The 25,391-nt window shown below is 37.9% G+C and overlaps 1 protein-coding gene across 2 annotated transcripts in view; it reads right to left on the reverse strand.

Annotated features, from left to right (window-relative positions):
• Positions 1-25,391, reverse strand: part of BABAM2 (BRISC and BRCA1 A complex member 2) — a 353,123-nt gene that overhangs the window by 221,524 nt on the left and 106,208 nt on the right. For both annotated transcript variants that reach the window (XM_081100973.1, XM_081100974.1), the window contains 2 exons: positions 18,344-18,538; positions 8,118-8,192 (listed from right to left, as the gene is read on the reverse strand). In XM_081100973.1, coding sequence (XP_080957099.1) covers positions 8,118-8,192; positions 18,344-18,538 — 270 coding nt within the window. The remainder of the gene's footprint in view (positions 1-8,117; positions 8,193-18,343; positions 18,539-25,391) is intronic.

A 25,391-nucleotide genomic window follows, 5' to 3' on the forward strand; every position in this document is an offset into this window, starting at 1 on the left:
TAATTAATATGCATCCCTTCATCACTCTCATACACAGACACATACACACACCATTAAATACATCCTTTGAAATAAAAGTGGAGGAAAAAATCAGTAAACATTTTTAAATTCACACATTCTTTTTGGGGGGGCAGGGGGTGTTAACCCAGTTTTTTGGCTTGTTATTCACTAAAAACTATAAGATATGTCAGTGTCAAGGCCATGTGTTGAGAGTCTATGGGATCCTTTTTCTTTAGCATTCTCTCTTTTATTGGCAGGTTTTCCTAGATCTGTCATCTGGAAGAGCTCGTTCTGCACAGCTGATGATTTTCCATAGGTTATGTTTTCAGGCTGAATCACAGTCTTTTGTAGCCATAATCTGCTAAAGTTGTCGTCACATTCATATAGTATTTAAAACATTTTTCAAAATGTAATACATGAGATTTTTCCCAACTTCAGAATTAAACCAATATCAAAATGTCTTGAAAGAATTAATTATGGGGCAGGGGATAATTAAACTTTAGAACTTAGAACCCTAAATCTACCACAGAGTTGTAAACCTAGTGTTTTATGTATTCTTACTATAGGTTATCTGCATCAGCCAAGCAGGTTTGCCAATGCTGAGTGAGTTGATTCTGATTTATAGTTAAGATTGTTAAAACTTGTATTCTGTGCCCTTGCTACACATGTACATTGTAAATATTGCATAAGAAGACTGGAATGCAATAGCCATAAAAATAATTGTGGGCTATTACATAATCAGGAGTCTGTTTCTATTCTTTATTAGGCTAGTCTCATCATATCAAGTAAAATATATGTATTGAATAAAAATAGAATGAGTTCGAGAATTATATTTCCTTTTATGTTTTCTTTAGATTTTCAGATTTTATTATTATAATTGTGGATCATAATATTTCATTTTTTACAAAAGTAGAGTTCACTTGAATAATATAAGAACTCATCTACATCATCATTAAATCATTTTATATATACTATATACACATACATACATTTTTTTCTTTAAAAGCAAATTCTTCCTGAGTATATATTGTGTTCAGGGCACTGTGCCCAGAATACAGGGAAATACAAAGGTGAATTAGACTAAATTTTCCATAAGGAGCTTAAAACTCATAAATATCAGCCCTTCCCTCTCATTTGTACAGCTACCAGTGTATCACTTCACTTCTAGGCTGTTCAAGGAAACAGTCCTAGATAATGTGCTACTGAGGTAAATAAATTAAGTTGAACTTTTAGCTATGTGCCATCAAGTACAAACTTTTTACTATAATTACGATTGCCTGGGTATCCCACCATAAAGCCTCAGCCTTACTCATGTTAATTCTCAACATATGTGTTTATGGTAATTTGTTAAAATGGATCGACTATCAAATGAACACTAGAGTATAATAATAACTCAAAAGGATGATTCTGAGAAACAGAAAAGAATAGCCTCATGTTGATTTCCAAGTTTTTCAACATCAGTTACAGCAACTAGAAAAGGCTGAATCATTCTAAAATTATTATGAGAACTTGCTTAACTTTGTTCAGGGTGGAAAACAGATCCTACATAGCCTTAACAGGGCTCATCAGTCTTGCTCTTGAATGACGCAATTGTTTAGAGGCGCTAATACAGTTTCCTGGACAGGCTACAGTATTTCAAAGGAAACAAGGTTGGATTACTGCACCAGTCTACAAGGCAGCATGTGTGCAACCACAGAACTGAAGCAGGTTCTATTCACTGCCAACTGCCTTGCTGAAATCATTTTTTAGAAAGGGGTGGAGGTGAAATGTGTTAACAGGACTGTTATGTGTTTCCACCAGAAAGTTCCTGTCAAAAAAAGTATTTTCATAATTACATCATATCAGAGGCTACAAAGAACTAGACTGGGCACTGAATGTGCAAGAATAAAGTTCCACCCCTTTATGCAGAGAAAGGGCCTGCTCTGGAACTAGCTTCCATGGGCAAGCTCTTGAGTGAGGCGAACCTGTGCTCTGCCATACACAGCTACCATAACCCTGGCCAGCCCGCTTAACTGCTCTCAGCTTAAGTTTCCTCGCCTACAAGAAATGCAGATAATAATGCCTTCCTGTATGAGTCAAGATTTTTCTGATTATAAATGACAGAAGCCTAAATCATACTTCAGAAAAATAAAAAAATAATCTATTGGAAAACTATGGGAGAGGCTCAGAGACTCCAAAAGATAGCTAGTTATAGAAGCTAAAACCAAGACAGCTCCTCCAACGTGAAGAAGTGAACCCCAAAGTCTCACCACTGGTGGTACTCTTTCTCTCTAAATCTCTCTCTTCTGTACTTCTTTTCCCATGTTTCTTATCTGTACTTATTTTTCCATCCTTACTTCTTCACTCCCACAGATTAGAGCTGCATTCTTGAATGTGGTAGCCATTAACCAATGTGGTGATCGAGCATTTGGAATATGACTAATCCAAATTGAGAGATGATAAAAAATTAAATATACACCAAATTTCAAAGACTTTGTATAAAATCCTATCTAATAAAAGAGGTAATATGCAAATTGACCATCACTCCAACACACAAGATGGCCGCCCCCCAAGTGGTCAAAGATGGCTGCCCCCATGTGGTCACAAGATAGCCACCACAAAATGGCTGGCAGGGGAGGGCAGTTGGGGGTGACCAGGCCTGCAGGGGAGGGCAGCTGGGGGGGACCAGGCCTGCAAGGGAGGGCAGCTGGGGGGGACCAGGCCTGCAGGGGAGGGCAGTTAGGGGCACTCGCCGGCAGGGGAGCAGTTAGGCGTCGATCAGGCTGGCAGGGGAGTGGTTAGGGGCAATCAGGCAGGCAGGCAGGCGAGCGGTTGGGAGCCAGCAGTCCCGGATTGTGAGAGGGATGTCCAACTGCCCGTTTAGGCCCGATCCCAGTGGGACATCCCTCGTGGGGTCCCAGATTGAAGAGGGTGCAGGCTGGGCAAAGGACACCCCCCCCCCTCCCCGCACAAATTTCATGCACTGAGCCTCTAGTATATATATTAAATATCTCATAATAATTCTAACTTTGATTACATATTAAAATAATATATTGAATGTGTTAAATAAAACATATTATTAAACTAATTTCACCTGTTTCTTCTTAGTTCTTTAATGTGGCTACTAGAAATTACATGTGTGGCTCACACTTATGGCTTGCATTATATTTCCACTGGACTGTGCTGATCTACAGGCTTTTCCCACACAGTGAGGAACATGACCACCTGTAGTACTGGACTCAATTCATGTGAGCTTAAAAACATCATAGCAAAGAAAATGTTTTCCTCTTCCTGCTTCAATTTTCAAATGTTCTTCTAGGAAAAACTCTGGGGCAGCTTGGATGATGTATCCAGCCCTTGGACTAATCACTTCCAGGCAGAAGAGGAACTGTAACGTACAGCACTCTCAGAATCACAGTTAGGGAAACTAAGACATGGAAGAGAATTTAGTAAATTATATATTACCAACAGATTATTTAAAAATGAGAGAGAAGATGGAATAAAAAGGGAAGAAAACAAAAAAAAAAAAGTAAAAGAGAAACGGAGAATTCACCCAAGTTGAAGGTGTAAGTAAAATATCAGCTAAGAGAGCATGGTATTAAAATCCACCCATGCTCATTAAACCAGATCCCTTTACTGATCTTTCTATGCCGCCCCAGGTGCAGTTGTGAAGAAACATTCTTCTCCATAATCTAAAAGAGATGGGCAAACAATTGCCCACATGCCAAATCCAGCCCAGTGCCTGTTTGTGAAAATAAAGTTTTATTGGAACCCAGCCACAAGGGTTCATTTACATATTGTGTATGGCTGCTTTCATGCTATGACAGCAGAGCTGAGTAGTTGTGACAGAGACCATCTGGCCTGCAAACCTAAAATTTTACAATCTTGCCCTTTAGAGAAGACATTCAGGCGCTCTGATCTGGAGTGTATTTCCCTCCAAAGACCTGCTTCTCTCTCTAGAGAAAGGAGAGAGAACAAGAACAATAAAATGAGAGCACCTGGCTGGTGTGGCTCAGCAGAAGAGTGTCGAAAACGAGAGGTCACTGGTTCAATTCCCCATCAGGGCACTGCCCGGATTGTGGGCTTGATCCCCAGTGGGGGCTGGGGAGAGCTGCAGGAGGCAACCAGTTGGTCAAGGTTGTTTCTCTCTATCCCTCTCACTTTCTTTCTCTCTAAAAATCAATGAAAACATATTATAAATAAATAAATAAATAAATAAATAAATAAATAAACTGAGAGCAGTCATGGGTCCCCTACTTCATGAAAGAATAAAACAAAGTTCCCTGAAGAATACATTTTTAGACAATCTTACAACTTCCCTTGTGATTAAGTCTCAAATGCAAATTTTGGCTCAAATTTAGCCATGATAAATCAGACTTACTGCAGGAATAAACAGTACCCTACTTTTACGGCACTCTCTTCCAGGTACACATTCCTACTTGTATAAAAGTATGCCCACTCCTATTTGGTTAGACAGAAACTATTTCCTTTAAGATAAGATGAGGGTTCTCTGTGAATCCTTTATGGTCTCTCAAGAAACAGACAACTGTTTTGCTTTAATACCAGATTTCACAAGAATGCATTAAAGCAGTCTTTATTTCTAAAAGCTACTTATTAAGAGTAACTTTATTGGATCCAAAAATTCTATCAACTAAACGGTCTCAAATTTTGAAGCATCATTTAATCTGTGGTTTAGGGAAAAATCTTTGTGAGGTCAGCTTTTGAATTTATATTCATTTATCAGGATCAGGGAGCTTTTAATGTCTGCTATCTTATGCTCGCTGAGAAACAACTATCAATACATGTCACAGTAAAAACTTGCTGGATTTTAAACAAAGAGAATATTTGGTGGAAATTACCAGTTTCCTCCATAGTAACTGTATAAAACTAAATGAACTTTCAAACAGTCCCAATAATAAAGGACAATGCAAGAATCCATCCAAAAAGAAATTCTAGGGAGATAAATTAGCCTAATTCTCTTCTTCTGGGTACACAGAATGCCAAACCCTCCCCTTTCCTATAGAAGTAAGAATGAAACATTTCAAAACTGCAAATGTACTAAGACTCAATCTTTAGTGACAAGTCATACACATGTTTAACTCATCCCATGACCTATTCTCCCTAACTATATGAAAGAATGATAGGACCAACCACTGAAATGCTTTTTTCCCCAGCAACATTTCCTTTAAACTTTTCAAAAACAGAGTATCAGTAAGATTATTGCATTCAAGTATATCATGAATTAAAGCTATTTCTTGAAAAGCCAGGATTACTTTGGCTAGTATGCTATCACTTTAGTTGTTTCTTAACAATTTCACTTGATAGGTTCAGTTTTTCAAGTTTCCATACCATTTCTACAACTCATTTTGTCTATTAGTGGATAAAATAGGTACATTTGGACATATAAACTTATGATGGCTTTCACAGTGCAGTAAAATTTCACTATAGCAAACCAGTAGGGTGTGTAGTCAAACTCCATGCTATCTCAATGTTAGAAGTCTACTTAACCTTTCATTTATTTGGGATGTCAAGGTAAAACTATACTGATGCTGATAAAGAGTATCCTAACCCTAGAAATTTGAAGAGTTTATTTTAGGATTTAGACTATCAGTCATAAGCCTAATGATTAAAAATTAGAAGCATCCAAATGTAAATAATATGTAAAGCAGCTTCTAATGCAAACTTTGTTTTTAAGAGTACAGCCAAATATTCCAAGGTTATGATTCAACAACTTCTGGAACTTAGATCTTAAAACCCTCAACAGATATTCTGGGTTACTTCTGGAATGCCAGTTGGTGGTTGCTGTTGTTGTTTTTATTGTGTTGGGATTATTGAAGCACTCGACAAGATGACAAAAATCACAAAGAGCTTGTAATTTTTAAAAAATATTTTTAAATTGAATTTATTGGGGTGATATTCATTAATAAAATTGTATAGGTTTAAATAGGGTTTTTGTTGTGTTTTTGTTTTGTTTTTTGCTACTATTTTGTGTGATATAAATATTTCTTTTTTGGTCCTTGCTGTTTTACTCTCTTTGCATGAACAACAGATCCAGAAAGACATCAGTGCTTCAATGTACCCATTTCACCTACAGGAGAAAAATCATTTCATAGTACTTTTATTTGGGGGAAGGAAAGAAGCTTTCTAATTTGCCAAATAGATTCCACTTTTCTCCTATTTGGCTAGCAAAAAAAAAGTAAGGGCATCATAATATAAATTTAGAAGTCTTGGAAAAGAAAATGGGAAAATTTGATTTTGAAAAGAAAATTTAAGACAGATTATGATTCAAGGAACATTTTTTTTTCCTTTGACCTTCAAGAACAGGAGCAGAGGCAACATCAAGTTCAAATGAACAAGACAACCAATCAAACTGATAAGGCCCCAAAAATCAAACCAAAGATACTGTAATTGTAAATTATGGAGTAAAGTGATTATATAAATAAGGTACTTTCATATATTACTGCATCTGGTTTTAAATAGTCTGAAATAGAGTTTTAACTGGAATATATGGAGGTCAATGAGTCTGTGATCTAAGAGTTTCCAAGGAAACTGCTTGCTATTCTAATGGAGCACAGTAAATGCTGAAACCGAATTAGTTATGCTTAATAATGACAGCTCTAATACATATATTTTCTACAACAGGAGTGAGGAGAAACTAATGTAAATTGCTCACTTCCATTCTCACTTGGACTTCACAACTCCTGGATACAGAGTAGAAAACTAGTCTAATAGAAACTAAAAATGAAAGTGTAATGAAGCACAAAAATCCAATGTTTTACTTAATGAAACATGAAAATTAAAAAAGTGTTCCTTAATCTCTTCTATTGCCTATAATTTATACTCCATAAGACCACACTTCCAATCATTATTAAGATTAATATCTAATATTATTTACTCACTACAATATGCAGGAAAACTTGTACAGGATTCTGTCTTCTCTTTAAACTGTTATAAACACTGCTAACTCTTTAAACAACATCAAATTAGGAAGGTAGAGATTTTTCTTACATTAGACTAAAGCTATATAGCCCCAGGTTGAAATATGGAACTGAGGGCAGTCACAACCAAAACCCGCATCTAGCGATGAACATAGGCCTTTGTCTTAGGCTTCCAGTTCAGAACTTTCTCCCTGGTCCATTTAGTTTCTTTCACCCTAACCACAGCCTACCACTTGCATTCTATCTTTCTCTGCAAAGCATCTGCAGATCCCTCCCCAAACCACAGCTTGCCTGCATTCATTTTAAAGAATGTCATGGCCCGGCCAGTGTGACTCAATGGTTGAGCATTGACCTATGAACCAGGAGGTCACAGTTTGATCCCCAGTCAGGGCACAAGACCAGGTTGCCAGCTTAATCCCCAGTAGGGGGTGTGCAGGAGGCAGCAGTGATTTGCTCTCATCATTGATGTCTCTATCTCCCTCTCCCTTCCTCTCTGAAATCAATAAAAATATATTAAATATTTAAAAAAATAAAAATAAAAAATGCCATGTACACTAGCCTAATTCGATTCTCGTTCTCTTCAGGTCAGGCCAACTATGAGGTGCCTGAGATCAACTGCTAACATAAGTATGGAAAATAAAATGCCCTTTAACAAGGCATAATTAGTATGCAATCTGACTTATAGAATGTATATTAGACAATTTCTAACAGCTCTTTCATGCCAAGAAGGTTATTTTATCTTATAATTAAACATTATTTCAAAATTACTTTTAGGGCTACTCTTTTAGCTTTTAGGTAACAAAGGAACTTAATGGATCTAATGCAATTAATCTATATATATAAAAGCCCAGCGAACTGAACAGTGGACCAACCAGAACAACCAGTGGCTATGATGCGCACTGCAGCAGCCAACCGACCTGATCTGGCCCCTGATTGGTCCCCAACACCCCAATCGGGGGTGTGGCCAGCTGGCCAACCGCCTGTAGCCCCTCCCCCCTGCCAGCCCAGCCCAATGGGCCCCCATTGTGGCGGGCCAGCCAGACCTCACCCATGCACGAATTCGTGCACCAGTCCTCTAGTATTTTAACAGAATTAATCATCCAAACAAATGCTGGTAAATCAATCGCATACATATTCAGAGTAATATAATTACTTTAAAAATTCATTTATAGTCTCATATTGACAACTATATATTTTTACCTTGAGAAGGTATGTGGGAATATTACTGAAATCCACCGGCAACTTCAAAAGGAAACGAGCTGAAAATTCACCAGTCTGTAGAAAGAAAAGTATAAAAATAAGATTAAAAATCAAAAAATAGGTTGTGACATGACAATTACAGCCAAAATCACAAGTTCAACCTGTTCAAAATATAGGCATCTTGAGTTTGGGTAAAACAACATGAAACAAACAGACAAAAAAAAAAAGGATGAAAAAGTACAGGAAGATCAAAAAAAGTATTAAATTATTAGTTACTAAAAAGTACAATTAAAACTTTTAAAATGTTTTATAAATGCAATAAAATTATAATGCAGTAGTATTACCTTTGTTTATTTTTAAGTATAGAAAGAACTCCTTAATGTATGGTTTCTTAAAAATATGAACAATAGAGACAGACCTGCCCCTTTGATTCCTTTGCTTTTACTGAAGCATTCAGACCACTTCACTAATACAGGGGTGGGCAAAAGATTAATAATAATGAATAATATAATAATTAATAAATACATAAAAATATAAGAATAAGCTCTGTGTTTCACGCTCTCACAAGCATAAACCTACTTTTGCCCCTCCCTGAATTTATAACCCACAGGCTCAGGACATATATCATCAGCCTTCATAATTTGTCTAGAAGTGCACACAAGGTCAAACTTCTACCCATATAAAACAATTCATCAGTGGATATGCCAAATAAGATTTAATTCCCTGAAAATCTGTTAACATTATCATCAACTAATATTTTTCAGTGATTCTATCTGTAAACCAGTCTTCATAGGAAAGATATACAGAGGTTTGGCAATTTAGAACATTTAACTAAGCTATCAATAATTTTATTTTTTAAAAGAGAAAACTCACATTAGAGAAAAAAATTCAGTTTTTATGATGGGAAAGGCTAAGGAATCACATTTTTTATATGTTTTTATTGATTTCAGAGAGAGGAAGGGAAAGGGAGGGAGAGAAAAAACCATCAATGATGAGAGAGAATCATCAATCGCCTGTTTCCTGCATGCCTCCTACTGGAAATCGAGCCCACAACCCAGGCACGTGCCCTGACCAGGAATGAAACCATGAGGTCCTGCTTCATGAGTCGCTGCTCAACCACTGAACCACACCAGCCGGGCTAAGGAATCACATTTTTTAAAATCTTTGTCATAGTCTAGAGGAGGGGTTTTCCAATTGGGTTGTACAGACACCTAGGGGGTTCCAAGGGAAGTCTTGCAAATGCAACAAAGATGGGTGCTGAGCTAATGGGATTCTGGGTCTTCCAGCCTCTCTTGATGCAAGCCTGCAGCTCAGCTTGGGATTTTGACATGTTGGGTTTCACTGTTACATGTTGTCCGGACAAAGAACTTCAGGGATAATCTAGAACCACTCTAAAGAGTTTATTTCTAGCTTTTCATATTGTGACTACTATAGAGCTCCCAATATCTCCACTCCCTCCCTCCCTTATGAAAACAAACACCTCAAACTCCCCAAAACATATCTTTAAACACAGTACGCACTTACAGGTTTTTAATGGATGAGTGGATGAGCACACACAGTACACATGCACACTTTTTAAAAAAATACATATTTTATTGATTTTTTACAGAGAGGAAGGGAGAGGGATAGAGAGTCAGAAACATCAATCATCGACCAGCTGCCTCCTGCACACTCCCCATGGGAGATGTGCCCGCAAGCAAGGTACATGCCCTTGACCGGAATCGAACCTGGGACCCCTGAGTCCGCAGGCTGACGCTCTATCCACTGAGCCAAACCGGTTAGGGCACACATGCACACTTCTTACATTTGATCCACAACATGCATCATTCTTTTCTACAAACACCCTAGCAACTGGCTCCAAAGTCTTGGCCCTAATTTTAAAACTCTAACCTAAACCCTTAAAAATTCAAACAGAAATATAAACCTTGAGCTCAAAAAGATCACAATGATAACCACCATCTGCATAGTTGTTTGCTGTTGGTTTTACTGCTTACAACATCTTTTAATTTACATCAGCTCTGGCTAAGGACAGAGCACTTCTTCCTTACCACAAGCCTAATCCTGAGACAGAAAAGGCAGAATGAGAGAAATGAATGAACAGAATCAAAGCTGAGGCAGCCAGATAGAGTCACAGCAGGCACTGTGCCACCAGGAATCCAAAGGTGAGAATGAGGACTAAACCTGAGAGCTGAGAGCTGCACTCAGTATAAAACATCAATACATTCACTCGACTCAAAACCCAACATCTGAGAGGATAGTTAAGAACCACTTGAAGATGTATAAACAACTCATCATAGTGGGTGGAAGGAGGTCTCTGAAAGATCCTAATAAACTCTTACCTTCTGTTATGGTTCAAGACTACTAAAAGGTATGGTTTTGGTGCTATGTTAAGCTTTTAGAACTAACATAAGCTCCTAGAACTCTAGAACTAACATATCCTGTTAAATGTGATTCTTTGGACCTAAGAGAGTCTGTTTTTAATTATGAGAGGTCATATTTTAAAAGGAGTAAGTATAGGGACAACATAAAAAAAGTACAGAGGTACAGAGTTAAATAGGAGCTTATAAGAGGGGTACCTAGCCCAATGGGAGTTTGGTGAGGGATATTGGAACACAAACAGAAAAGTCTTCCTTATCTAATGAAAATAAACAAACTAACAGAATAGAAACAGACTCAGAGATACAGAGAACAAACTCACAGATGTCAGAGGGGAGGGGAGTTGGGGTCAGTGTTACTGGAGTGGACAAGCACTGATACTGATCTGAGGTCACCCAGAAACTCCCTTCTCCGTAGGTGAGCTATTTTCAAACCCCTGTGGGATGTGCAACAATCATTCATAAAATCAGTGAACACCAAAATGGCTACTACATGTACGTGGAACATTTGTTAAGTCAATCCTGTGGAGGTTGACACCAGTTTTTAAAATGTACCAAGGAATTAGAAGAGGTCGGTTGGACAGACAATAGTAAGTCAGACTCCATTCATTTTTTTTTCATTTTCAAATTTTAGGGTCAAACAACCTACCAATTTATAAGTAGCCATTTCTACCCACTAGTCTAAAATGTCAATCTGTAAGTTAAAATGGCAATCTCAAAACTTTGAATTTCTTAGACTCAATGGGTCTTATATTTTTAAATAACAAAAGGAATGAAATGTGGGATTTAAAAAATTAAAAGAACTCTTGTACATATAAGGTAATCAGGAAAATAATTGCATATTTAGCACTTGGACTCATTTGAACTGCTAGTTATTTTAGTACATGCACAGAACTTTAGCTCTTTTGCCCTTTTTTAGTTTGTACAATATGTTTTTATTCTACCAGCTATTTCAGACCAACATTCTTTTAAAAATGCTCAGATGAGCCGAAACCGGTTTGGCTCAGTGGATAGAGCGTCGGCTTGCGGACTGAAAGGTCCCAGGTTCGATTCCGGTCAAGGGCATGTACCTGGGTTGCGGGCATATCCCCAGTGGGAGATGTGCAGGAGGCAGCTGATCGATGTTTCTCTCTCATCGATGTTTCTAACTCTCTATCTCTCTCTCCCTTCCTCTCTGTAAAAAATCAATAAAATATATTTTAAAAAAATAAATAAATAAATAAAAATGCTCAGATGAGCCTGGCCGGCGTGGCTCAGTGGTAGAGTGTCATCCTATGAACCAAGAGGTGATGGTATGTTTCCAGTCAGGGTACATGCCTGGGTTGCAGGCTCGATCCCCAATGCGGGATGTGCCGGAGGCAGCGGATCAATGATTCTCTCTCATCATTGATATTTCCATCTCTCCCTCCTTCTCCCTTACTCTCAAAAATCAATAAAAATATATTTTTTTGAAAAATGCTCAGATGATCCCTACATTATCCCTTCTCAAAATGTTGATCCTAGAACTAGTATAAATGTATGTTTATTGGCAAAAGACTGATTTATACAACTAAATTCATAATAAATGAATCTTAATGCTGTGAAGAGAATTTGATCTAATAGAAACCATAAAGAGTACTTTATCTCCAACTTTCAAGCCTACTATACATTCTTTATTTTGCCGTTGAGAGACTAAATAAAACAGCACTTGTTTCTAATAGCATTAGAAACGTCAGAAACTAGACAAGAATTCTGTTTTCAGTTTTACACTGATTCTCCTTGTGAGCTGTAAGCTAATCTTCCTCTGCAAAATTGAGTAAACAGTGATTTAAAGCATATCTTACTTAAAAGTTGAGCTATAAACATGATATGAGGAGCAAAACCTAAGTCAGAAATCCTTTCTGAGTTCTATCTCCAACAATGACTTTTCCCGTGTTTTTATATTTGAAGTTCCAAGTTATTCAAGCAATTCATGGTCACTCTGTGGTAATGTCAAAGACTGCTTCCATAGCAATCTTTCCTGTAAGCTGAAAATGAGACATTTAGATGCAGCCAAGTGAACAGAATAATTTGATTTTTTTTTTCAATCCTTGGTCAAATCCTCTCTTGGATAGATGTAGAAAATTATCTGACCTATGACTGTTAAAATGTCAGCCATTCTGCCAACTGCCTTAATGGCAATTTCCCCAGCATTAGCAATAAATACGTGCATCCTTCCTTCTTTCAAGTTATAGTACATTGGCAAGTAACAAACTAACAACACTGAGTTTGGGCAATGTATTAGGTCTAAGCTTTTCTTCTGGTAATAGCAGCTGTGTCAGAGTTCTCTCCCCGTTTTGGAAGTGACAGGTAGGCATCTTATGCAGACTGGATTCCAAACCCAGGTTGCTCTGTAAAGGGAAATTTTACTTTCTTAGAGACTGTTCCCTGTCAAGCTTTCATCTGAAATTAACTGCTCTTACCACTTAGATAGCTAAAAGCTAAGAAATACCTGGCTTTAATACTTAGCCACAAGAGTGGCTATAATTTTAGCTGGGTGACAGCCTGGTAAGGGTGATTCTTCCAATGGACTCTGACAACCAATAGGCTAAGTCTGCAGGTTGTTCCCTGGCAAATGCATAATTATCTACTGCATGTAAAAAGGAAAGCCAAAGTTAGGCTAATTAGAACATCTCATACTTTACAAAATGGTGTTCTAAGATTGTTCTAAGTTCTAATACTGTTTAATTATTCCCCAAACCCTGTTCAGTAGATCTAATTCATTTATACCTATTTTAGAAATGAGAAAATTGAGGCTTAGAATAGTCAAAAAACTTGCCTACAATAATTGAGAGAATAATAGAGTCAGAGCTCAACCTAAGACTCAAGATGTATTCATCCATTCATTGCTATAGGTTAAGAGCCTAAAATGTGTCAGGACCTATAAAGGCACTGCAAATATTACGAGTAAAATAGAAATGATACAGTCAACATGATGAAAGGGAAAATGGCTATAATCAAGAATACTCTATCTGGCAAGGTTATCATTCAGAACTGAAGGAGATCAAGAATTTCCCAAATATAAGAATAACCAATGGACGCAAGATACTGGGGGGTAGGGGAGGCCGGGGGAAGGTCAATGGGGAAAAAAGGAAACGTATGTACTACTCTTTGTAATACTTTAAGCAATAAAATAAAATAAAGTAAAATAAAATTAAAAAATCTGCCAAAAAGAAAGAATTTCCCAGACAAGCAAAAGCTAAAGTTTGTCACCACTATATCAGCATCACAAGAAATGTTATGCCCAGCTAGTGTGGCTCAGTGGTTGAGCGTCGACCTATGAACCAGGAGGTCACAGTTCAATTCCGGTCAGGGCACATGCCGGAGTTACAGGCTCCATCTTCAGTAGGGGGCGTGCAGGAGACAGCCAATCAATGATGTTCCTCTCTCATCAATGTTTCTATCTCTCTATCCCTCTCCCTTCCTTTCTTAAGTCAATAAAAATATATTTATTTTCAAAAGAAATGTTAAAGGAAATTCTTTAAGTGGAAAAAAAAGGCCAAACTAGAAATAAGAAAATATATGAAAGAAAAACTCTCACTAGTAAAGGCAAACATATCAAAAAAGTAGTAGACCAAACATTCATAAAACTACTATGAAAACAATAAAAATGGCAATAAGTACATGCCTATCAATAAACACTTTTTTAATATTTTTATTGATTTCAGAGAGGAAGGGAGTAGGAGAGATAGAAACATCAATGATGAGAGAGAATCACTGATTGTCTGCCTCCTGCATGCCCCTCCACTGGGAACTGAGCTTGCAACCTGGACATGTACCCTTACCGGGAATTGAACCGTGACGTCCTGGTTCATAAGTCGACATCAACCACTAAACCACGCCAGCCGGGCTCAACAAATACTTTAGATGTAAACGGACTAAGTGCTCCATTCAAAAGACATAGATAGGATGGCTGAATGGATTAAAAACAACAAAAAAGACCATTACATATTCTACCCACATGAGACTCATTTCAGAACAAAAGACACACACTGACTGAAAGTAAATGGATGGAAAAAGATATTTCATGAAAATGAAAAATTTTTTAAAAGCTGGGATAACAATACTTATAGGCAAAATAACCTTTAAAACAAAGGTTATAACAAAAGACAAAGGAACTAGAAATTCCACTACTGGGTGCTTAGCCAAAGAAAGTGAAACATGAATTCAAAAAGATATATGCACCCCTATATTCAATGCAGCATTATTTACAGTAACCAAGATATGGAAGCCAACTAGGTATCCACTGATAGATGAATAGATAGAGGAGTAGTTATGTATGTATGTATACACATACATACACACACACACAGGAATATTATTCAGCCATGAAAATGAATAAAATCTTGCCATTTGTGACAATATGGATTGATCCAGAATGTGGACTTACTTATGCTAAGTAAAATAAGTCAGAGAAAGACAAACACTCTATCATTTCACTTATATGTGGAATCTAAAAAACTAAACAAATGAACAAAGAGAACAAACAGACTCATAGCAGAGAACTGATAGCTGCCAGAGGGTTGGGCAGGGGAGGACTGGGTAAAAAGATGAAAGCAATTAAGAGGTACAAACTTACAGTTTTGATATAAATAGTTAAGAGGGTAAATTTAATTTTATATATCTTGTACCACAATAAAATAAACAAAATGTATTTTTTTAAAAAAAACAAAAAACCTTGAACTGAATAAACAAGATGATTTGTAACAAGAATAAATTTTAATCCTACTAGTTCAAAGCATTAATCATGTATAAGACCCTGGAAACTATGTCGTTTTAAGAAAAAGCTGAAGAATAAGACAGAGGAGGCATATTTAACGTAAGTAAAGGAAGACTAAGTGAAACCTAAAAGAATTAGCACAGAGAAGGGAAGTTAAACTTATTCTGTGCTTAACTAGACTAGAGAGTTTATTAATGTACTTATTCAACTAATGTTGACAGAGAGTAAACAATGTGGCAGACACTATTCTGGGTGTTTTTCATATAGGACGAACAGAACAAAGATCCCTGCCTCCATTGAATTTATATCCCAGTGTAAGGGATAGACAAGCAATAGACATAAGTGTGTAGGCTGCTTCTAGGTGGCTTCCGATAGTCCCGGGTAGTCGCACTCTTATGTCATTCCACCCTGTGTGGAGACTGGACTTAACAAACAGAATACAGCAAAGATGATGAGATGTCTCTTCTGAGATTAGGTTAGAAAGAATGTGACTCTGTCTTGCCCACACTCTCGCTCTCCTGACTGATTGATCGCTCTGATGTAGCCAGCTGCCATGCTATGAGCTGCCATGGGGAGAGGCCCTGTGAAGAGGCAAGGAGCTGAGGGCAGCCTCTAGCCAACAGCCAGCAGTGAACTGAAAGGTACCAACAGCCTTATGAATGAGCTGAGAATGGATTCATCTCCAGGTGAGTCTTAAGATGACTGCAGCCCTGGTCAATACCTTGAGTGCAGCTTGTGAGTCTAAGCAGAGAGTCTACATAGACTATTGACAAATAAAAACTATGATAATCTATGTTGTTTTATCTCAGAGGGAAGGGGGAGGGGCGGGCAGAGATTAACCAAAGAATTTATATGCATATATGCATAACCCATGAACACAGACAATAGTGCAGTGAAGGCGTGGGAGGAAGGGGGGTTCACTGGTGGGAAAAAGGGGACATCTGTAATACTTTGAACAATAAGAATAAATTTAAAAATAAATAATAATATACTAACATGCAAAAAATAAAAATAAATGTTTTAAACCACTAATTTCTAGAATAATTATCTAATGCAGCAACATATAACTAATACAATATATTAATCATATGGTATGTTAAAAAAGAGATGTAAAAAACGTAGAGCAGGGTACAGGTGGAGGGATGCGAATTATCCTTTTAAAAAGAGGTGTTACAAAGACTTGCAAGTGAATGTTTACAGCATTATTCTTAACAGTTAAAACATGGAAACCCAAATGTCCATCGTTGGTGGATGGATAAACAAAATGTGGTATGTCTATCCAATGGAGTATTAGTCAACCACAAAAAGAAATAAGACATGCTACAACATGGATGAACCGCAAATGTATTAAGAGAAAGAAGCCAGTTAGAAAGACTACATATTATATGATTCCATTACATGAATGTTCAGGAAAGAACATCTATATAGCAGAAACTAGTTAATGGTTACCCAGGTCTGGAGATAGGGATAGAATTAACAGTAAATGGCATGAGGAACCTTACTGGGTGATGAGATCATTAAAAAACGGGATTGTGTTTGTGGTTGCTCAACTCAGCAAATGTGTTAAAAATCATTGCATTATACACTTAACACAGGTGAATTTATGATATGTAAACTATACCTCAAAAAAGTTGTTTAAGAAAACCATGCGCGTTAACACAGGCATGGCTGAGACTATGACAAATGAGTAAAAACTATAAGGAAGGGCATTAGGCATGCAAGTAGTTAGGGGAACTACACCATACAACAGCATAAGCACACCTGGTGTGTCTGCAGCACAGCAAAGGTGTGGCTAGAGCTGAATATTTTTAGATAGGAAGGTAGGAGATGAAGTGAGGGAATTAGTGAAGAATAAAGGATGGTGGTGATAGAAATCATGTAGAGCATTTTATGCCACTGGCTTTTACCATGAGAGTCAAAGAGAGGTATATGAAAGTTCTAGGCTGAGGAGTGATATGATCCAACTTGCATTTCAAAAGGATTATACAAGCATGGCCAGTGTGGTTCAGTGGTCAAGTGTTCATCCATGAACCAGGAGTCATGGTTCAATTCCTGGTCAGGGCATATGCCTGGGTTGTGAGCTTGATTCCCCAGTAGGGGGCGTGCAGGAGGCAACCAATCGATGATTCTCTCTCATCACTGATGTTTCTATCTCTCCCTCTCCCTTCCTCTCTCTGAAATCAATAAAAATATTTTTTTAAAGAAAGAATCATATAACTTAAAGAAACTATAAAAAGAAATTATAAAAGGCTCCATATAAACTAGCTACCTCCAGAGTTAACCTCACATATCTGACTGGGATACTAAAAGAGGTCTGGACACAGACAATAGGGTTGTGAAGGCCAGTGGGGGCGTGGCCTGGAAGAGATAAATGGAGGGGGGAAAAGGGAATATATGTAGTACTTTCAACAATAAAGATGTTAAAAAATTAAAAAAGGGAAACTTGCCAATGTCTCAAAATGTGGCCTATGAACCACCTGCATCAAAACCTGGTTTCAGAATACTTGGGGCTGGGGATGTGAGACTCCAAATTTTACAAATTTCCCAGGTGATAACTCTGAGAAACACAATGAACCAGATAAACATCAAGGTCCCTTTAAACTCTAAATTATGAGAACATATGTAGGCAACCTAAACCATGTCTATCTAAGAAAATGGCTAGGGCTTATTATAACTAGACTAGAGGCCCGGTGCACGAATTCGTATACGGGTGGGATCCAGCCGGCGCACCCCATCAGGGCCAATTGGGGACAGACGGGGGAGGGGCCGTAGGAGGTTGGCTGGCTGGCCCCACCCCCATTGGGGTGGCGGTGGCCAATCGGGGGCAGGGTTGGCCGATAGGAGGGGCTGCAGAGGTTAATCAGCCGGTTCCACCCCAATCAGGGTGTGAGGGGCTGATGAGGGGCAGGGCTGGCCGGGGGGAGGAGCCGTGGGAGGTTGGCTGGCTGGCCCCACCCCCTTTGGGCCGGTTGGCCAGCCTTAGTGTGTGTCATAGTGACTGGTTGTTCTGGTCATTCCGGTCTCTTGGCTTTTATATATATAGATATCTGAATTGATTATTTTATTTTATTACAGATAAAGTGCATTTTTTTCCCCATTTCCAAAAACCTTACCCAGTTATTTTTTTTCCCAGCATAAATTTCCATGTTCTCTCCATATTGGGGCTCTTCCAGCAATGTCTGGTATTCGAACATGAGGCGGGAGCTCTCACGGAGACGGCTGCATTGAAATTGGTGATATTGTTGCACAAGTTCCTTCACCACAAGTAAGAGACATTCAGGATTTGAGGGATTCCAGGAGGCAAGGTTCTGTAGAAGCCATAAATAAAAGGCCAGTTAAAAATGAATTCTCATACAAATCCAGCATACAGTAGCACATCGATATAGAGGGAAAGAATGATGAAATTCTAAGAGGAGCATACTCCTCTTAGTGATAAACTCAGAGCTGAAGTTAGAAAATTCTTTTCAGCTTGGCGATTTCTCCTGCCTTCTAAAAACCCTCACAGAAAATCAAGAGAAATTCCATCATGAGTAGCCAGAAACAGTAAAGTGTAAAGCAGGGTAGTAATAAACAATAAACCTAAATATCCTAGAAGACTATAATTTTAGCTCTGGAAGACTTAATTTGTTTCTTACTCATTTATAATTTTATTTTTTTAATCTGCACCTAAATTCAGCATTATATGCTAATGGTATCAACTCAGATCCACAGACCATCTGTGATACCAGATATAAATAAATGTTCTGGTAAACACTAGAGTCCCACAGAAATATAAGCATAATGCTGATGGCTCAGCCTGAAAATGAATGGAGCAGAGATGAGGGAAAATACAATTAGCAAATGCAAGATTCAGTGAAAAAGAGGAAGAAAACGGCTTTGAGAGCTTTTGACCAGGAAAGGGGCTAGAAATGAGAGAAGAACTGAAAAGTATATACTATTTTTAAGCTCACTTTCATTCATTCAACAACTATTTACCAAGTGCCTATTATGTATGCGCCACTGCTCTTGGCAGAGATGAGAACAAGCCAAACCCTTGCTCTCAAGGAGCTTACATTTTAGTGGCCAAAATAAACAATAAACAAACAAGGAAATATGTCAGATGGTGATAAATGCTACTCAGAAAAATAGAGCATGCATCCCAGAAGCCTAATGAAGGAAGTATGTCAAGGAGAAAGAAGCGATCAGACTGGGTCAAATGATGTTGATAAGTAAGATGAGACCTGAGAACTGACTGCTGGTTCTAGCGACACTCAGGTCAATCCTGTCCTCAACAAGTGCTACTTGATGAAGTAGAGCTTGATTTCCGAGGGTTTAAGAGAGAATGGGCAGAATGCAACAGCGAACAGCTACACCGACAATGCAATCTGGTAACTAGAGGGGGTGTGGGGTTTAAGGGAAAGTTTTGCTCAGATATTTGTAGCCTAATGGAATGTTGGTGTGGAGAGGGGGTAAACGTGATGATGCAAGGTGGGGAAGCAGAATTCCAGGAAAGAACATAGTAAATAGGCAGCTAACCCTGGGATCTCATAGAGTGTTGGCCTTGGCAATAAGCAGAGAATCCATCCAAAGGGAAAGGAGAAAAGTCAAACTAGATAAGTGGGAATGCAGGCAGGCCCTTCCATGTGGTGAGAGGAGCTGGTGGCGGTTCTCTCCAGAGAGCTGATATTATCTCCTGCAGCAGGAAGGAAGGTCATCAGCTGAGAGTGAGAAAGGAGGAGTGAATATTAGAAGTTTGAGAAGAAGTGTGAAATAGTCATTTAGAAGAGTCATTCAGAAAAATAAATGGACTGAGGAAATTAAGAGGAATTCCACATAGTGCTAAAAGCTCCACTGAGGTTGGAGGTATGATTATTAAGTGAGACCAATTAGCATAAATTCCACTGTCTGGGTGCAATGTGGAATGGGAGGAATTTAAATTTAACAAAGGCTGAGGTTTTGCCAGACAAGTACAATAGACAGAAAGAGGGACAAGAGATCTTAGAAAGTTTGCAAAACAATTATTGTAATTATGAACCATGCACTTTAAGTCAGGAAAAAGCCAAGTAAGTTCATAATGGAAGTGAGAGTTATTGAAAAAGTGGTAGGACCTATAGTCCTGGTGAGCTGAAAAAAAATTGTTGGAGTTGACATACTAAAAAGAATGAATTGGAAAGACAGGAGGTGTGGTCAGAAAAGAGGACGTTTGAAACTGAGATGATGGAGGTGATCTGTAACTGGTATTAACAAGGTCTGGCTAAGAGTGTGCCTGGCTAAGGTAGAAAGGAGTACAAGATCACTGAAGGAAAGGAAGTTGGGGACTGACTGAGAGGCCAGGGTGTTGAAAGGGTTATTTATATGAACATTAAATCACCTGAAACCATGGCAAGGGTAATAATGCAGAGTAACAACAAGCCATGTGCTACAATCTTCAATGAAGGTCTATAGATAACAATAACAAGGAAGGATTGGTGGGTCCTATAGTCTGAAGGCATGAATTTCAAAGCTGGGGCTGGGGGATTAGAGAAAACAAACTGACATTTTCCTTGCTAGCAGCATGGAAGAACACCTCCATATATTATTATATCATTTTATAGATGAAGAAAGTGAGGCAAAACGTAGTTCAATATCTTATCCAAGGTCACAAAGAGATCAAACAATAAAGCTGGGTTTCTGACAAGCAATTTGACTCCATGTTCCTCTTTAAGCACTACACCAGATGTTCTTACACAGCTTTGTCTCAGGTACCTTTGACAGTATTAAAAAGTATTAAGGTCCTGGCTTCTGTATATGTGAATTATATAATTAAATTTACTATAATAAAATGAAAACTGAGAAATTAAAAACAATTATTAATTCATTTCTAAATTACAATCCTACATGTTAATATAAAAACATTTTAATGAGATAACTATATTTCCTGAAAAAATAGTGAGAAACATGACATTGTTTTATATTCTTGCAAATCTCTATGTCTGGCTTTTTAAAAAGCTGGACTTCCCTATATGCTTTTATAAAATTCAATGTTGCAATATGTTGTTTTGGCTGAAGTATATAAAGAAAATCCAGCCTCACCTAACAGTACATTGAAAGAGAGGAGTACTTTTAATAGCCTTTCAAATAATTCCGGATATTCTTCTTTGATACTGCACCAAAACTCAACAGTGGTAGTTTCTTAAAGGTTAGCTGCAATGTGAAATCTGAAGGTATATTAATAAACATTTCATGTTCTTACATTAAATTCCATTTGTCTATCCTGCACTTTTCAAATTTATCAATTACAGTTGACATACAATATTGTATTAGTTTCCGTTGTACACCATAGAGATTAGACATTTACATAACTTCCAAAGTGATCAACCCGACAAGTCTAGTACCTATCTGACACCATACATAATTATTACTATACTAGTGGCCTGGTGCATGAAATTTGTGCACAGAGGAGGGGGTTCCCTCAGCCCAGCCTTCACCCTCTCCAATCGGACATCCCTCTCGCAATCTGGGACCGCTGGCTCCTAACCGCTCACCTGCCTGTCTGCCTGATCGCCCCTAACTGCCTCTGCCTGTCGGCCTGATCACCCCTAACCTCTCTACCTGCCTGCCTGCCTGCCTGATCGCCCCTAACTGCCCTCCTCAGCCAGCCTGCTCTCGCCCCCAACTGCCCTCCCCTGCCAGCCTGATCTCGCCCCCAAAGGCCCTGCCCTGCTGGTCTGATCTCACCCCCAACTGCCCCCTCTGCCTCAGCCCCCACCACCATGGTTTTGTCCGGAAAGAAGTCAGACATCTGGAAGATGGCCAGTTGACCCGGTCTAATTAGCATATTACCCTTTTATTAGTATAGATTATTGAATATATATTCCCTATGCTTTATTTTACATTCCCATGACTGTTTTTATAGCTAGCAATTTGTACTTCTTAATCTTTTCATTTTTTTCCACCCATCCCCCATTTGCAACCATCAGTTTGTTCTCTGTGTTTCTGAGTTTATTTTGTATTTTAGATAGATTCCATATATAAGTGAAATTATGTTATATTTGTCTTTCTCTGTCTGACTTATTTCATGTAGACTTTAAATGGATTTTACTCTTGTATGATTCTGTACCATCATGCATTATTTAGATAATACTGATTCACTGAGTTATGCAGATCTTCCAAATGTTGACATGTTTCATTTACACAATATCAAAAAATCACATTCATTAATATCATTGACAAATCTCACCAGAAAAGTCTTCTATCAAAAGAAGACAAAAGTTAAAGAAATGCATCCTTTAAAGGGGTAATAATTACTCTGCTCTACAGAGTGTATGGATTTATAGGGACTAAATGGCAATGAGAAAATCATGAAATGTTCTTTTATTTATAGGAAGGATAGGTTTAAAGGGATGTTTAAATTAAGACTTGATGAACAGAGAAAAACTTAGAGCTTCAGCATCATACAGTGATTGAAAGAGGCCTCTTGCTATGAAGTAATGTGATAGAGTACAAAGTCCTGTCCTCACTTTTGAGCTCCTCAAAATATAAATAGGATAAGAACAACATAGTATAAAACAAAATGATCATTATGTAGTTTGGGATGCATTTTCTTCAGCGATCAATCAAACATTAATAAATAGAATACACAGCATTCCATTTCTTGATTAAGTATTCCTTTTAAGTCCTTGTTCCAGTAGAGAAACAAAAAGCTTTAGTTGCTTCATTAAAAAAAAAAAAGCCTTTGTAATTCAATCATTTCTCTTTAGCTCTTTGCAAATTAAAGGCTATAATCTATACACACACACCAAAATATATATATATGAAAGCATATAAGCTGGCAAACATCTCTTACCAATTTGAATTCATTTCAATTGATTCAACCTAATTGTTAAATGCATAGTAAAGACAGGCCCGCCAGTCCCTTTCCATTAAAATACAATCTCCCAATACATGAAAATGCATCTGACCTCTTTGGCCATTAAATGCACACTTCCCTGAGAACCGACTTAGCTGAAAAACATCCCCATCAAGGGAGATACAGATCTGCTCAGTAAGATCAAATGTCCTCTACTATTGCTGCTACATGACTACTTTTACTTATTAGGTCATTTGTGGTTTGAACCACTTTGCCTAGAAGAAGAGACACAAAAGATATACTAGATTTTGGTCACTTCCTAAGCCTAGAACACATTTTAAAAACAGATCTAGCAATGCAGTATATTAGAGCTTTCACTATCTTGAGTAGGAGAGAGAGAAAAATGCCCAAAGTTTCTTCAGGAAAAGGGAGCAGGAGCATAAATTAAGTGTGAAAAACAGAAAAATAAGTATTTCTCTATTCACAAAGCTCTTACTGTACTTTTTGGTACTGCATGAAAGAAGAAATTTGAAATGAGAATGGCCGTGAAGTAGGCATAATATATTAACAAAGAGAATAGAAAAGAGATTTCAATAATGAGTAATGAAAAATACATTAAGAGAAAGTGATAGTCCTGGCCAGTTTGGCTCAGTGGATATAGCATTGGCCTACAGACTGAAGGGTTCCAGGTTTGATTCCGGTCAAGGGCACGTATCTTGGTTGCAAGCTCAAACCCCGGCCCTGGTCAGGGCATGTGCAGAAGGAAACCAATCGATGTGACTCTTTCACATCAATATTTCTCTCTGTCTCTCCCTCTCCCTTCCATTCTCTTTAAAAAAAAATTATATATATATATATATATATATATATATATATATACACACACACACACACACACACACACACACACTTATATCTCGATATATCAATATATATATATATATATATATATATATATATATATATATATATATGGAAAAATATCCACAGGTAAGGATTAACAAAAAAAAGAGAAAGTGGTAAAATAGACAAAAACAAAAGAATTAACTATTCTTATGAAACCTTATCCAGTCTCACTAAACACCTATGAAGCAGCTCAGGGAAGGTATTATGCCAATTCTTTTTAAAGACTGCTTAACCAGAGGTAGAATAACTGCTGAGGGTTGTCTACATGACAACTGACAATGTAGAATGTAGACCTGCCAACCCTCTCCGCATTCAGTTTACTGAAGTATCGTTTTGTAACCAAAGAATTGGCACCAGCCTCTGTGCAGTTACGACCTATCTCACGTCTCGTGATCATTCTGACTCCCACTTTGGCTTTCCTATCCAGGATGCCTGACTTGAGGGATGCTCCTCTTCATGCGACCCCCAACCTTCCCACATTTCTCTCTCTTAAATACACTCCACCACACATTTTATATCCCCTAATTAATAACCCCACGAACTTTAAAAAGCCCAACCAATTCTCAACTCCTTTTTGAGCTTCCTTATTGTCAGCAACATAGAGAGGGATAATGTTCTCAGATGCCTAGCTCACCCCAATTCATGTCTCACTTATTCAAAACATGGCTTCTCAGCCATGCTGAAGCAAATTCATGTTCAAGGACACCAATAAATGAAAATGTTGGGAAACATGTGCTAGGTTCATATCTATGGGGTGATGAAGAAGGAAAATAAGCAACTTAACAAATGAGTCCTAGAACTATCACTGCCTAATACTGGAGGGGAAATCTTCTACAGGATAAATAAGTTCTTCTAAAAAATTAAAGCTTATAGCCCGACTAGTGTTGCTCAGTGGTTGAGCATCAACCTATGAACCAGGAGGTCACAGTTCCATTCCCAGTCAGTGCACATGCCTGGGTTGCAGGCTTGATCCCCAGTGTGGAGGCAGCTGATCAATGATTCTCTCTCATCACTGATCCCTCTCCCTTCCTCTCTGAAATCAATAAAAAAAAATTTTTTTAATTAAAGTTTATATAAGAGTTTTCAATTAATTAAAGGATAAAGTACAGAAATAAATTAGAAATATTACTAAAAATTATATGGTAATAATTTCCCAATATATACATATATTAAATCAAAAGTGTACATCCTTATGGGGATGACAAGAGGGAAAGGGGTGGGGGAGGTAGGAGAGGGTGGAAGGGAAGGAAACTTGACTTTGGATACATGCACAGATGATGTATTATAGAAATGTACATATGAAACCAAATAAATTCAATATAATTTTTTTTTAAAAATGTGTACATCCTAAACTAATATAATGTCAATCATATCTTAGGCGATCAGGGCCTGCTGGCTGGGGGGGAAGAGCTAACCGCCACCACAGCAGGTTGTGGGCGGGCCAACTG

The sequence above is a fragment of the Myotis nattereri genome (genome assembly GCF_964212035.1).
Source record: "Myotis nattereri genome assembly, chromosome: 10".
Lineage (NCBI taxonomy): Eukaryota > Metazoa > Chordata > Mammalia > Chiroptera > Vespertilionidae > Myotis > Myotis nattereri.